General features: G+C 51.6%; 1 protein-coding gene across 4 annotated transcripts in view; it reads right to left on the bottom strand.

Moving 5' to 3' along the window:
- LOC116943489 (uncharacterized) overlaps window positions 1–14,150 on the bottom strand; it is a 59,938-nt gene that overhangs the window by 19,389 nt on the left and 26,399 nt on the right. For all 4 annotated transcript variants that reach the window (XM_032956335.2, XM_032956330.2, XM_032956331.2 and 1 more), the window contains one exon: window positions 346–987. In XM_032956335.2, the coding sequence (XP_032812226.2) occupies window positions 346–429 (84 nt within the window). In that variant the 5' untranslated portion in view covers window positions 430–987. The remainder of the gene's footprint in view (window positions 1–345; window positions 988–14,150) is intronic.

Raw genomic sequence — 14,150 nt, forward strand, 5'->3', positions numbered from 1 at the left:
TAACCCGGCCACTCGGACCAAACCACTCGCAAAACCCACGTCGCGCATGCGTCTCTAATTCCACAAACTATCGCTCTCAAATGTGCGATGTGAAACTGACGAACGTTAAACTACTAAACTATTTTTGCCATGACGTGAGAAACACCACCACAGATGACGAAGCTGAAAACTTTGGTGGCGACGATCGACGAAACATTTGACCTGGAACCCAGCACCACGCAGCAGGTTGCCGCCCTGTCATTCCTGTGCACGAGCGGTCCCCTTGTGTTAATCCATCGCCGGATGACGAGGCCCTGGGCTGGCTCGGATGTGCCAGTGGAAAAAAATATGTACGAACGGACTCACCTCCTGCCCGTCCTCGCTGTCCATGCCATTGCTCGCGTACTCAAACACGAGACCTCGCTGCTGCTCCACCAGCGTGGAGGCCATTGCGGCAGCGTTGGCGTGTGGCGTTCCCTGCTGGAGCGATCGCCCCTCGCGTCCGTCAACGATCGATCGTTGGCGCGCCCAGCGGCCTTGCGGTCCGGATTCTCTCCGCTCCACCGCGACGATTACGCCTCCGGCTCGCCAGTGACGTCGCGACTCCCCGACGCCGAAACCGCGTCCACGCGAGGGCCTCTTCACCCAACGCGCCGCGTCCGCAGAGCCGCCGCGGGGAGGCGCTGCCGCATTTGTCGTCAAGTCGCGGACGTTCGTTTTTCGGCTCTCGTATATATTTGGCGACGCTGGTGATGTTTGAAGATGACCGAGGGAAGGCGCAGAAGTTGCCGCCTTGAGTCACGTGGCACAGCCGGCCCGGCCGATCCCGTTCAGCAGGTGAGGCTCGCGGGCAACATTTTGGGATTTAACTCCGAGCGCAGCATCCCACGCCGCAACGCCGGAGGCCGTGCCAGCGCCAAGCGTGGCCCGCTGCTGGCGTCGAGGTCAACTTGATCGGACGAGTGGCGGCAGCAAAACACGTTCACGGCGCACGTCGACCGGCAAACCCTGCGACGAAACGAGAAAAATTATGTTAGAAAAAACACGCTTCAATATAAGTGCAGCCCTGCAATTTACTTTTTACGACACTGCTGGTGGAAGAGCATCCACGAGAGGGAGTTCCAGAGAGACCTCGAGAGAGAATCTGGTCTGCTCGTCCACGCTGGACAGACGCCTTGGAAGGGGTGGGAGTAACCAACACTCCACCCCAAAACACGCGACCTGCCGATGGACTGACCATCATGAACCCATTCATACTGCTGCGTGGACAGAGGTTGAGGGGGCAGCGGGTGGATTTAAGAAACTTGCACCACTGTTTCAACCGACACCGCGGGATATCAAATCGAGGCAGCAACGGTGTCCGAGCCAAGATGCCAGTTTCGCGGCCACAGCAGCGGCAGCCCGCTGTTAGTGTACACAGCTTGCCCAACACTCGTGTTTACACTCCAGCATAATAAGTCGGGGGGGGGGGGGGTAACACAGGAAAACAAAATGGCAACAAAGCATCGCGCCATACCTTCGTCGGAAAAGCTACGGACCCGCCACTAACACACGCATGCCCGCGAAAGTATCTCGGGCTCGAACCGCAGAACGCCCACGCGTTTCACCCAAACGACGATCGTGACCGGTCAGGGCAAAACACGCGCGCATACAGTGCGTGGCCGGCCCAGAGCGTGCCGTGGTTTTGGCGAGAGGATCTTAGCAGCCTCAGCTGAAGGAAGTGAATCAGCAACGAGCTGTTCCTCCGGCAGCGCCGCAAATTTATTACATTATTTCCAGTCTCCCTCCGGTCGCCGTCGCTGTTGTTGGGTTTTTGTTTTTCGTGCGGCGGGGGGGGGGGGCTCCATGCGGCGCGAGACGCCGTTGCAGCGCGGCGTGTCAGCGACCTCCCAAAGGGCGAATTCTTTGCGGGCGAGGGTGGGTGTTTTTTTTAAACTGAAACTAGAACTTGGGAGTTGTGTGGAGACAGGAAATGTACAACCCAGCATCAGGGGACCTGCTCGATTGGGGGGTGGGGGGTGGGGAAGATGGGACAAGTTTCACTCTGCTGATAAAAAAGTGACAAACGGAGGCGCCCACCGAGATTGGGGGGCATCTCAAATTGGGCCGATCCACGACTTCCAACGTTCGTGGAGAAAATGTGCGGAATCAATTGATCATTCGCATGATCGTCAAGCATGTCCAGTCAGGTGCCTCAGCGTCAGAGCGAGCGGTCCCTCGATCGGAAGGTTGCGAGTTCGTATCCTGGTTAGGGGGTTGATTTGGTCCCATCAATCCCTCCGGGGTCGATAAAATGAGCACAGATTTGCGGAGGAGTAGGCAGTGGTTCTTGGGATTTCACTCGATCCTGCCATGAGAATGGGGAATTTCCACCACTGGCTCTGGATGGGCTGTAAACAGAGAGATGAACACCGCCTCTATTGCTCATTCGAGCGAGAAATCACGTTGACTCTTTAAAAATTGTGACGTGCATTTTAACTTGGACATGGTACGGTCAACCACATTCGGACTGTAATTTAAGAGAAAAAAATAATGTGACCTCCTTTCTTGACGGGAGGTTCGTGAACACCCTGGTGGTAAAGGATGTACTCGGACTCACTTGTTACCCACGCTGCGATGGCGATGGTGCGCTTAGTTTTGCGTATGCGTGTTAAACTATTGACTCACTCCCTTGAACAAGCCAGATTTTCTGTAACCGAATATAGTCCCCTGCAACTTCAAAACGACACCCCGTAGGACCCATGTATTTATTAGATGTTGAAATATCGACAATTATGTTGCCCAACTTGGGGAACTTCCCGTTTACACCTCATTTTCCTCAGAAACGCTCCCGAAAACAAACGCAGATTGAGGGCTGTGATGGGGTTTTTTTTGGAATAATGGGTGTAAAAGATTTAAATCACGATTTAAAGCTTTCGTGACTGCAAGGATTCATCTGTTTTGGTTCTTTCGGTAAAGTCACGTAGAATGAGAATAAAATAATAAAATAAAACAATAAAATTCTCACGACGTTTCGGCCACAACACAAGTGGCCTTCTTCAGGTGAAAGGGACAGACCTATTGGGATGACAGAGCTTTTGAAGCTCTGTCGTCCCATTGTTTTATAATAATGTCGTCCCATTATTTTATTCTCATTCTACGTGACTTTACCGAAAGAACCAAAGAAGATTTAAATCAGCTTGCTTATCTAGGATGGTTTTGTTGGGCCGTTAAAAGTACCTACAGATATAAAGTTGAAACCAAGCATTTGCTCCAAATGTCTAGTTGTGAAGTGCGCTAATTCAAATTGCTGGGACACGCCACTTTAAAAAATGGGATATTTAAACTTTTTTTCTAAATCTCACAGAAAATGTGGGAGATTTTTCCACAGCAGCACCGACTATCAGCGGCACATGAGACGCATGATTTGGAGGGCTGCGGTGTGCTGGCGAACAACACTGCCACCGTTGAGACGAAGTTAGCCGGCATAGAGAAAACGTACGACAAATCCTTGCGTGCGTGCGTGCAGTGTATTTAAGAACTGTGGGTGGCCGCAAGTTGCTCAAGTCGCGCCGAAAACCACGTTTAGGAGTGCTAAAGATGCAGTGTGAAAGCCAAGGGCTCCGACAGCCGAACGTGAACAACCAATCGAAGGTGTGACGAGTTTATTGGGAGAAACGTCCCCAAGTTGCCCAACGCAGCCGTCGTTGTTTCAGAGGGAAAAATATGGAAGCAACAACATTCTAACAAATGAAACAACAGGTGGGTGGTATTCTTGATTCACGGTCCGTAAGGCATGCACATCGCACTATAAATAGAACTCTTGCATTTTTACCTTTGGCTTATCTCCTGAAATCACATGACAGTGTCTTTGTCCGAAATTTTAAAAAACATCGGTCGATGCAATCTCGAGTAAAACCCCCGTAGCGTCGGAGGGGCTGGAGGGCTTTCTAAGCCCCCCAAGCCAGAGATTCTAAATTCTTTGTGGAGTCAAAAATGTTGCAATATGTAGCGCCGGGGACAATTAAGCGATACATATGGGCCGAGAAATAGAGCAGAATGCACGAGAGACCAAGGCAGATCCCATCACTACCCATCCAGCGCATCGTCATGAGCCATGACCTATCCACTCCTGGACAAAGGGGGCCTACCCAACCTCGTACACAAGGGGTGGGGGGGGGGGGGAGGTGAGAGCTCGAGCGCAAAGCACAACGGGCGCAAGCCGTTCGGATCGCTGCTCGTTCTGTTTAGCATTTGCGTTAAGTTTGCTTAACTTAAACACGAACGTGTCGGGGGGCCCCCCCCCCCCACTCCATGAGTTTTTGTTTGCCCCCAAACCCCCGCCAGTCCCCACCTTTAAAACAAGGTCAGGCGACAGCGTAGCCGCGGTGTCGTTTCGAACAAACGAATGGGACTCGCACGTGACGCGCTTGCGTCACGGCAGTTCGCATTTCTTCGCCGAGGCGACGAAACAGGAAGTGTCGTTGCGAGCAGGGGGAAGTGGACGATCCAGGGCAGATGTTTTCGCGCGATAACGGCGGCGGCAAAGGAGCTGAGGACTCTCCGTCTCGCTTGGCGGGGCCCGGGCTCGCGCGCACAAGCTCGAAGCGGCGGGCCTTGCATTAAAAGATAAGATATAATTAAAGCGTCGGGTTCGACGAGACGAAAGTTACTCTCACAACGCTGGAGCGGGTGCGGGGGTGCTGCCCTGTCCTGTGTGGGCCAAAGGTCACTTGAAGGGATCTCGGTTGTAGCTCTGTGGAATCCGCCGCTGCGAGCCGTTCTCGAACACGGAGGTTTGCGCGCTGCTCTGCGAGAGTTCCGAGTGGACGCCGTGTCCCATGACGCGATGCCGACAACGCAGTTGGGGTAACATTTGGGGAATATTAGAAAACAACAAGTGAAATAAATTTTGATTTAAAGCTTTCGTGACTACAGGGATTCATATTCTTGGTTCTTTCGGTAAAGTCACGTAGAAGGGAAACAATAAAATAATACCATGAGAGATTCGTTCATGAGGCTATCCACATATACAAACAACGAGATAATTTCAACCGAGAAGATGGATTCTGGCTTAGCAATCATTGGAAGGATTTGATAAACCATTTCGGGTATTAATTGATTGTTCACGCTTACGGTGGCTTTCAGACCTCATCCATTATTTTCGTCTCCCCCCTCCTCTTTTCCGAACATAGATGGACTCGTCCACTTGAATAACTGCCAAATCGCTCTCCGTGGTGCATACGTTAAAAAACCGCCACTTTTTTCAAATTTTCTTGCTGTGGTTTTCACACCTGATGATGATTGCTCGTGTTGCAGTCGAAACGTCGTGAGAATTTTATTGTTTTATATTTTTATTATTATTTTATCGTTTCCCTTCTACGTGACTTTACCGAAAGAACCAAGAATAGGTGAAATAAAGTCAACGCATGGTTATCTGGGATTATGCGGTTGGCCCAGATAAGCCAAAACTTTGTTCAACACAAAAAAACAATGAGGCTGAAATACCGCACTTTGGGGGCCCCTCCTCCCTCCAATGCTTCGACGTCACGGTGTCAGACGCCATACTTCCGGTTGAGTTTGATGGCCTCGGGTGGCCCACACGGTGGTGTTTGTCCTGGGCCGCAAGCCCCAGGTCCCGTGCACCCCTATTGACAGCCCTGCTTTGGTGCCGTCTTTGCGGTCACGTGGGCACTGAGCCACTGACCCTCGACGAGTGGGGAGCAGCCGTTAAGAGTGACCTTGAATCGAGCGAATCGACACATCCCTCGTTAATTACAAATCATGGGGCAGTGCCGTGGAGTGCAGTGATAATGGCATCAAGCTTTGAACACAGCCACCCTAAGTTCGATTCCCGTCTCCTGCTAACGTGAGTGATATCAGAAACCGGTCTCTGGGCCCCCAACAATTTACAACCTGCATTGCCCAGCGTCGTGAAGTATGGTCACCCAACCCCCCACGACCTTACACAGCCTAGGAAAGGCTTTCATCCAGCATTGAGTTTGAGAAACACCTGTAAATTATTGTAATTATGATTTCGTGCAAAATCCACAACGGAGAGCGCTGCACAATTTCCAGGGTAAATAACAATCTGGCCGCCCCGTCCTGCGCGCACGTACAGTACAGAGGTACACAGAGGTACACAGCAGCTATTGATATCACAAACACACTCTGGTACGGAGGTGTTCTGAGACTCCCGATCAGATTAGAAGTGCGCAGTCGTCGTCGGGATCCAGCACGGAGCGCAACAGGTCCGTGGCTCACAAAGACAGAGTTGAACAAACCCCACAGCCCGACGAGCCGCAAGGTAGCAAGGGATGTGACAGGACAGCAAACGGATGCTTGAATCCACCCATACAAGCGCTGGGTTATCCCCCCTCCCCCGCCCCGTTTGCGTGGGCTTTTCTCCGGGTTACTCCGATTTCCTCCCTCGTACGAAATATCAATTCACGCAATCTGCCAAACATCCCAATGCAGAACCCTCCCCTGAATGGGATTCTTGAGACTCGGCGAGGCTTTTCTATGCCAAAGGACGTTATCGTGAGTCTTAGCGCGAGTGATGTCACTGCAGGGGATTGAGGGCAGAGTGAGGACGGAGTAAAGCGCGCGTTGAGAGACCTTGGCACCGTGAATAGTGATGACTTGGGGCAGCAGGAATGGGCATGGGATACCATCCGGTACCACGGGGTTTATTATTTAAACGCAGTTGAACGCAAGGGCCACCTGACTCTGACCCGGAATCCAGGTCGCATTCCATTGACAGATGCATTCTCTCTCGCTCGCTCTCTCTGGCCACTGCGACTACCGCACGTTCAGCGTTAAGGGCAAAGGTTCAGGAGTGTTGGTTTGGCCAAGAGCACAGAGCACCGGGCCGGCACTGCCGAGATTCTGGGTTCCAATGCAAGTCTCGGCCATCCATGATTAAACAAATTTCTCAATTGTAGCGAGTCGATCGTTTCAACCCGTTGATCACCAACGACTGGACACAAGACAAAAAAAAGTTTAATTTTGAGTTTCACTTCATTTGGCTGCCACTCTGTCGAGTCTCAACCATTGGCCATCACCTCTTATAGTGACGTGCCGTGACCTAGGCCCAGTATTTTCCTGAAGTCAATATCGCGTCTCTAACTTGCTTACGTTCTCTAATCCGCGTGTTCCTCTGTCTGTCAAATGTTACACCTCGCCCCACTTCTCTGCACTTTTTGGCTTTTTTGTTGCCCGTGTTTCCGATCCGTGCATCCCAGCGGGTAGGAGTACGCAGTGGTGAACACGATCTGCAATCAGCTCACCCGCTGTGTTGCCTTTCATTATCAAGTTCGGCTTCCGATCGCACCATGGAAACCACTTTTTTTAGTGCCCTCTACCTGGCAAAACGAACACCGTTGGAGATACAAGCAAAGCAGCGCCTGTTTACCGTTCAAAGGTCCATTTAGGCACACATATCTCCGCGCCGTCCTTTGCACCCAATGAAAGGCAGGCGTGACTCTAGCGGTGTGGAGCGCACGCCTGGGCTTGGTCTAAGGCTTTTCCTCACCGAGGGCCGAGTCGCACTTTAAAATACCTTTGGCAGCCCCCCACACACGGTATGGGCCGCCATGGTGGCGAGATGTTAACTACGTCGCCTGGTATACAGGAGGTCGTGGGTTCAATCCCAACCCTGACGCCTGTATTTGGAGTTTGCGTGTTCTCCCCGTGGGTCACGTGGATTTTTCTCCGGGTTTCCCCTCCACATTTAGAATCAACATCACGCGTTTAGAGTATTTGACTGCTGTAAAGTTCCGCATGTAAAGCCACTTCGTTGAGCTATCATTTGTGGCCGGGCCGCTTCTGAAAAAGAGCTACTATATAGCTGAGTGGGCTTACCTGGTAAAATTTAAAGTTTTTAGTTTTAGTACACACGAACCCACGCGCAGCTCAACCACTCGCGTCACTCCAAGATGCCCCTCACATTGGCGCAAGTGGCCGAGCGTGGCGCTAATAATATGAGTCGTGTTGTGTTGCTGCCAAACGTGTTCCTTCCCCCTCTAGTGCCTGGTTAGTGCGGCTAAGAAGCTCGCAGTGACGGATAAATACGACTGCTGCGTAGGTGATCGCAGTTTTGCTGTTCAGCATTCATCTCCTGAAACAAGCGGCCGGCGCATAGAACGAAACGTCAGACATGCCGAACAACGCGCCATAAAATCCAAAAGGTCATCGGGGGAAGAGTTCGTCAAGTATCGTTTGCGGGCTGTTGCGAAGCGTTAGGGCCTCGCTTTGCCGGCCAGCGTGCGGGGTGCACATTGCAGGGCGGCAGGGAGAGGGCACGAGGTTCGCCGAGAGGCCAAGGGCCTCCAGCCACCGTCGCCAAGATGCGTGCACGGTGGCCCCGGACTCCCCACCATCTCGTCCGCTTGTCGCTAATCACCGGGGGGGGGGGAGAGACACGGAATTCACGTGGAGCCGCGCGTACTCAACGGACGGTAACCTCCTCCAAAGGGGAGACGCGATTGAACGAGTGGGCGCAATGACCCGAGCCGGGGCGCGCTCGGATTGGCGACAATACATCTCCTTCCTTATTCGAGTTTGTGTGAAAAATTTTAAATAGGGACAAGGTAAACAAAAGTTGCCCCTACCAACCAAACTAAAATGTGACCAGATCTCAAGATGGTCTACAGAAAGGATGGGCAATTTAATTTTCAAGAGAGGCAGTCCATGACAGGAGAAATAAGTAAGTTCTTGAACTTGGACCTAAACAGGGACAGGGGGTCGACAGCACACATGGCTGCAGAGAGTTCCAGCCTATAGGGGCAGCAGCAGAGAATGAGCGACCTCCCACTGACCTACGGTGGACTGGGTCCTTCGACAGAAAGTCTCCGTTGCATTGCTGCAGCCGAGTCCAATTACGATTCGTTGTTGGGGGGGGGGGGGGGGAGCGCTATGGATAGACTGGTCTCGGTCATGGGAACGTGGAATTTCCACTCGTAGCTCGGGGACTGCCAGTGCAGACGCGCGCGCCACTCCGACGCTGGGTCGGAGAGCAGGGAGACGGCATGACGTCACTCGACGTGGGTGCTGCAGCCTGAGCAGGCGGGGGTGCCACGTTAGCAAATTGGTGACAAATGCGGGCGGAGGGGCTGTTGGGGGTTGGGGGGTGCGGCCGTTCCTCGGCAGTGCGAGGTATTTTTAGTTCACCTTCTCCGGCAGAAGAAGCCCTGCGCCGATCACCGCTGTCGTGTTGGCAATTGACGGGGAATCTCGTTAGCCCTGCCCGTTGCCACTGAGGCCTCCCTGCACCACTCCCTGCACCCCACCCCCGCCCCCGCAATCCTTTTTTTGTGTTCAGCCAAGTGACCGGTTGGACGGGTTGGGCAGGAGGACCTGCATGTGAAGCAACACCTTGCTCGTGACGTGCTCGTGTCACGCGATCGCGTGGAGCCCGCACGCCCGCCCGTCCCGTGACAGCGGCGCCACTCGATGGGGTGGCGCACCCACCCCGTGCCGCCCACCACGTGGTGTAACCTCTGACCTATCCGCCGATATTTGACGCAATTGCCTTTACCCCCCCCCCCAACCCGAATTAATCAAGAGCCGCGACAAAGCCATGTCGTGTGGAAATATGCGAAGTTGCCGCTGTGCGTGATCCCAATTGAGTTATTCGCAGGTACATTAAAAGCGTTGGGATGTTTTTGGCCGATACCAGTCCCACTTTGCTTGAAATAAAGGATTTAATTGATTTAATCTTGATTTGAAGCTTTCGTGACTGCAGGAATCCATACTCTTTGGTTCTTTCGGAAAAAAAGTCACGTAGGTAGGAAAAATAATAGATCACGTGACGTTTCGATCGCAACACAAGCAATCGTCATCAGGTGAGACAACTCCAGCAAGAACACTGCTGAAGTACGGTTTTAATTTATTGTTTCTTAATTTATTGCTTAATTTCCTTTAACAATAAAAAAACAAATTTCACTGCGTTTGTGAGGTTTTAGGCACGGGGGTGACAATCGCTGCGCTACTAACAAAAATTTCTTGAGAAAGGTCACCGAGAATCTTATCAGCTGCATCACCGCCACCACGACTCAGGGCTGCGAAACAACAGCAGCCGCCTTTGTTGTTAAAACATTCACAGCGGGCAGCAGCCGGCCGGGCGCAGTGCTTGCAAGGTCCCTCACTACCCACCCACCCCCGACCCCCCCACTCCCTCCCCAAATATTAAAATATTGCTGAAGGAGAATTGAGTCTCATCAGTGGGTACCTCTTCAGGCGCGTGAGCATCTAAGAACATTGACGTGAAACCTGGAAACTTTGTAAGCCAATCATAACACTTGAAGTCATCGCCATTTGTTTAAACAAAATTAGTGTACATCGAAAAATTAGTGTAATTGTTCACTAAATGTTTACGCAGATATTAAACACCCCGATCCAGTTGTGGAACGATCCCTTCATCGCACTTCTGTTTGAAACGACGCGACACGTTTGTCAACTATCACAGTGCTGTGGGCCTTCAAAGGAAAAATATATAATAGGCGGTGATTAGGGCAATGGCGCTTCTTCACAGAACACAGACAGGCCAGAAACATAGGGTGGATAATGATCCATTCATCATGGTCCACTCAACTTTATGTGGTATTAATAAAGAAGGACCTTTTCCCAAAACGTCGACATTCATATATTTTTCTTTGAAGGTCACACACTCAGTGTCAACCACAAATGCGTTGAGTTTTTGTTATTTTTTTTTTGCTTGGACACCACTGCCAACGCAGCAACGGCAGCACCAGATAAAAGCTGTTCTATTCAAGAAGGGGGATCAAGCCGATAAGAACGAGAGAGCCCAGTAACCTCGCATCGCAGGTGCGAACATTGTTCACCAACGCCATTCACAGCGCAAAGAGTGACAGAGAGCAAAATAAGGGGACAAATCGAAACATTTCTGAAAGTGTAGAGAAGCTCAACAAAACAGAAACGCGCGCGCAGGTTGGAAAGAAACACGAGTAACAGTAATAATTATGGGCGATCGCTGATTTATAGACAGCCACGTTGCCACTGGATCGGTCCTCCCGGCTTGGCCTGCATGCGGCGCCACGTCCTCACACGCTGCACGTGCAAAGTGTGCACGACCTCAGAAGTCACAACTGTGAGCGCAGCAAGGAGGACAACGAGAGAAACCGTCTACCGGTTTCGTCCTTGTTAGGAATCGTCAGTACAGTAAATGTGTCATTACCTACTGCTGCTGCCTTGGTGCCTCGTGGTGGGGGGAGGGGGGGGGGGGTGGTCTTTTGAGAGGACAGGCCCTCCTGGCCATTGTGGGGACGGGGTCTGTTGCTGCCCGGGGGCGACACTAACCGAGCACGAGCACTCCCTTCTGTCAATGATTCGAGGCTCGCGAGGCAGCCTGGCATTGTGTCGTCACCCGAGTGAGTGTGTGCGTAGAGACATCGACAGTAAAAGCCAATGGGTGCTTGCCGGGTGGAGGGAAGTGGCCACGGCGTGATCTTGAAAACGCCGAAATTCTCCTCCGCTTCACCGTGGCCAAACCCAAGCGATGTCAACCCTAAGTGACTTCTTGCTAAAAAAAAAATTACATCATGGCAGTAGACCGTCTCCTGTTCCCAGCCGAGCCAGTGGTGGCCAGTCCCACATTGCTATGGCAGGTGACCAGTATATGAATCGAGCACCCAAAGTTCACTTCCCAACAAATTGGTACTTAATTTTATCGACCCGATTGGAGAGGGGTGCCGGGGGCGAGTCAACCCCCAACCACCTTCCGAATGCGAGCTGCTCGCTCTTCCGCTGAGCCACCAGGCCGGATTAGTCAATGGACTGCGTAAAGCGAGAAACCACGGCGTTGCTGTTGCCAACACTCAACGCTCCTCTATCTGGGCCTCTTGTCAGCAGAGCTCAAAAAGCACGCGCGGGTTGCAGGCGAGACCTCAAATCCACGCTCACACCTCCCCCCGTGCCCCCCAAACCTCCAAATCACGGCACCGTCTCATTTCAAATGTTCATACCAAGTTACAAAAAAACAGGCCAGCAGCAGCTGTCATCCTACAAGGTAACTCGAAAAAAAAACTTAAAACTCATATTCGTCAACAACACCGTGGCCCACAAAAGGAAACGTGGATAGGCGACGTTTCGGGCAGTGGGCGCTTCTTCATGGCACAGGAATCATCCTACAGAAAAAGCTAGAGACCAGGAATGGCTATCCTCTTTCTTCACTGGTAAACGATGCTCAGAAATAACAGCAATGCCTCGATATACGAAGTAGATACGTTCCTGGAGCTTCCTTCGTATATATGCAACCTTCGTATCTTTAAAAAAAACTTATAGGTAAGAATAAGATGCCGTTCCAAGCATTCATAACTTACCATTCATATTGTAAACAAAGACAATTTGTATTGAATATAACATTGTGTTTTATGCTGTGCAGTATTAAATATATATTTTTAAACATTACATAAATAAAAGTGTACTGCACTGTAAAATATATTCACACTCACCAATGTGTGCAGTCAGAGGTTTGCACTGCCCACCAAACAACAGTTCAGTAACCGAGTGCGTTTGCTCCCCTCTGATTGGCCGAGACAAAATGTAAACAAACATTGTGTGACTCATGGCGATGAGCAACGCTCAACAAACCTATCTTATCTTGATATATAGAACTGTGGGAGTAAGAATTTAATTATTTATCCATTCACATGCTTTTATTTTTTTTATATTTCCACCCCCCCCCCTTTTCCATTAATAATACGCTCATAAATGTGCGTTGCACTGAAACTTAGCACATCGAATATTCGGATAGCGAGGTATTACCGTATTGTCGCACATCTCGCCGTGATTACACTTGCCAAATTGTCATTGTGGTGTTGGTGGTTACCAGCCTGTAACTTCTGTGACTTCACACCGTTCCCATCCACTCCTTCCGGCTTCTGAGTCGCTGCTGCCTAGCGCTGACCTCCCTCCGATCTGTCAATTCCTTCGCCTTGCCACTTGCGTGTGCACAAACTTTCATTTCAGCTGCGATCTGCGCACAGCTGAGCTGATACGGAGAACAAAACAAAGATTCCCTACCCCCCCCTATAGCCTTAACAGAGTGTTGGGGCAAGTGCTGCTGGCTAGCAGCGTCTATTAACGCGGGCACGACACACCGAGGGTTGGGTCCCCTCTACCGTGTCCCCGGCCGCCTTCGGCTCCAGTGCCGGTTACACACCGCACCAGGTAGGCATTTGAGGCCAAGTCTACCTAGAAGAGGTCCACGACTGGTGTTGGTGACCAACGCACGCGCGCACACACCGCACACATAAACAAACACGTGTACGCAGCACGCACACATGGGAAGGAACGCGGACCCCAAGGTCTCGGAGAGATATTTTCACCCCCGAGGTGCAAAGGAGTTCACATGGGTGCGGTGCTATGTCGACATGCGCAGCAGGTATGATGAGGCATGGGGGGTGGGGGGCGGAGGGTGTGGTGGCGCCGTGGGGGTCGCGGTGGTGGCAGGGGGAGGAGAGGAGAGCGATGACTGAGACACGCAAGCCCCCACGTACAGTGAGACACGAGGGGACAGGTACAGGGTGAGTGCGTGAGCGAGAAACAGTGTAGAGGGGGCCGTCCATAAATGACGTCACGCGATTTTGGACGATTTTTTAACCCCCCCCCCCATCGTCACGCGGAGTCACACAAAGTCAGACCCCCGCCCCTCAAATATGACGTCACAAAGCTCTGCCCCCCCCCTTCCCCCCCAAAAATATAAAACATGCTTCAAATCGCTTTAAACCATTGCCATTGTAGTGTGTATTTAATGTGGCGCTGCACTCTGATGTTTTAGGAGAAAACATTTATTAAAAAGTCTGTTTAATTAAGTAGAACGTGTCGTCTATATTTATTTAAAGTTGGTTGCGCATTTTGATGTGACGTCACATTTCTCAAACACCCCCCCCCCCTCGTCACACATCGTCACAAATGTCTGACCCCCCACCAGCTACGTGACGTCATTTATGGACGGCCCCAGAGGCACAGGGGAAGCGGCAGTGTAGTGGTTGGCGCACACTGTGCTGCGAACCAGTTATATTCCAACTCCTGTGCCTCCCCTAGGTCGACTCAGCCATATATATACTGTATATATGAGTGTTTACTGCCGTGTGTAAACATCAAGCACTGGGGACACAAAGGCGGCCAGGCGTAGCTTTGGCCCCACCACCGCCTTTGTGCGCTGTGCC

Source organism: Petromyzon marinus, chromosome 18, assembly GCF_048934315.1.
Source record: "Petromyzon marinus isolate PM22_M1 ecotype Great Lakes invasive population chromosome 18, UKy_Petmar_22M1.pri1.0, whole genome shotgun sequence".
Lineage (NCBI taxonomy): Eukaryota > Metazoa > Chordata > Hyperoartia > Petromyzontiformes > Petromyzontidae > Petromyzon > Petromyzon marinus.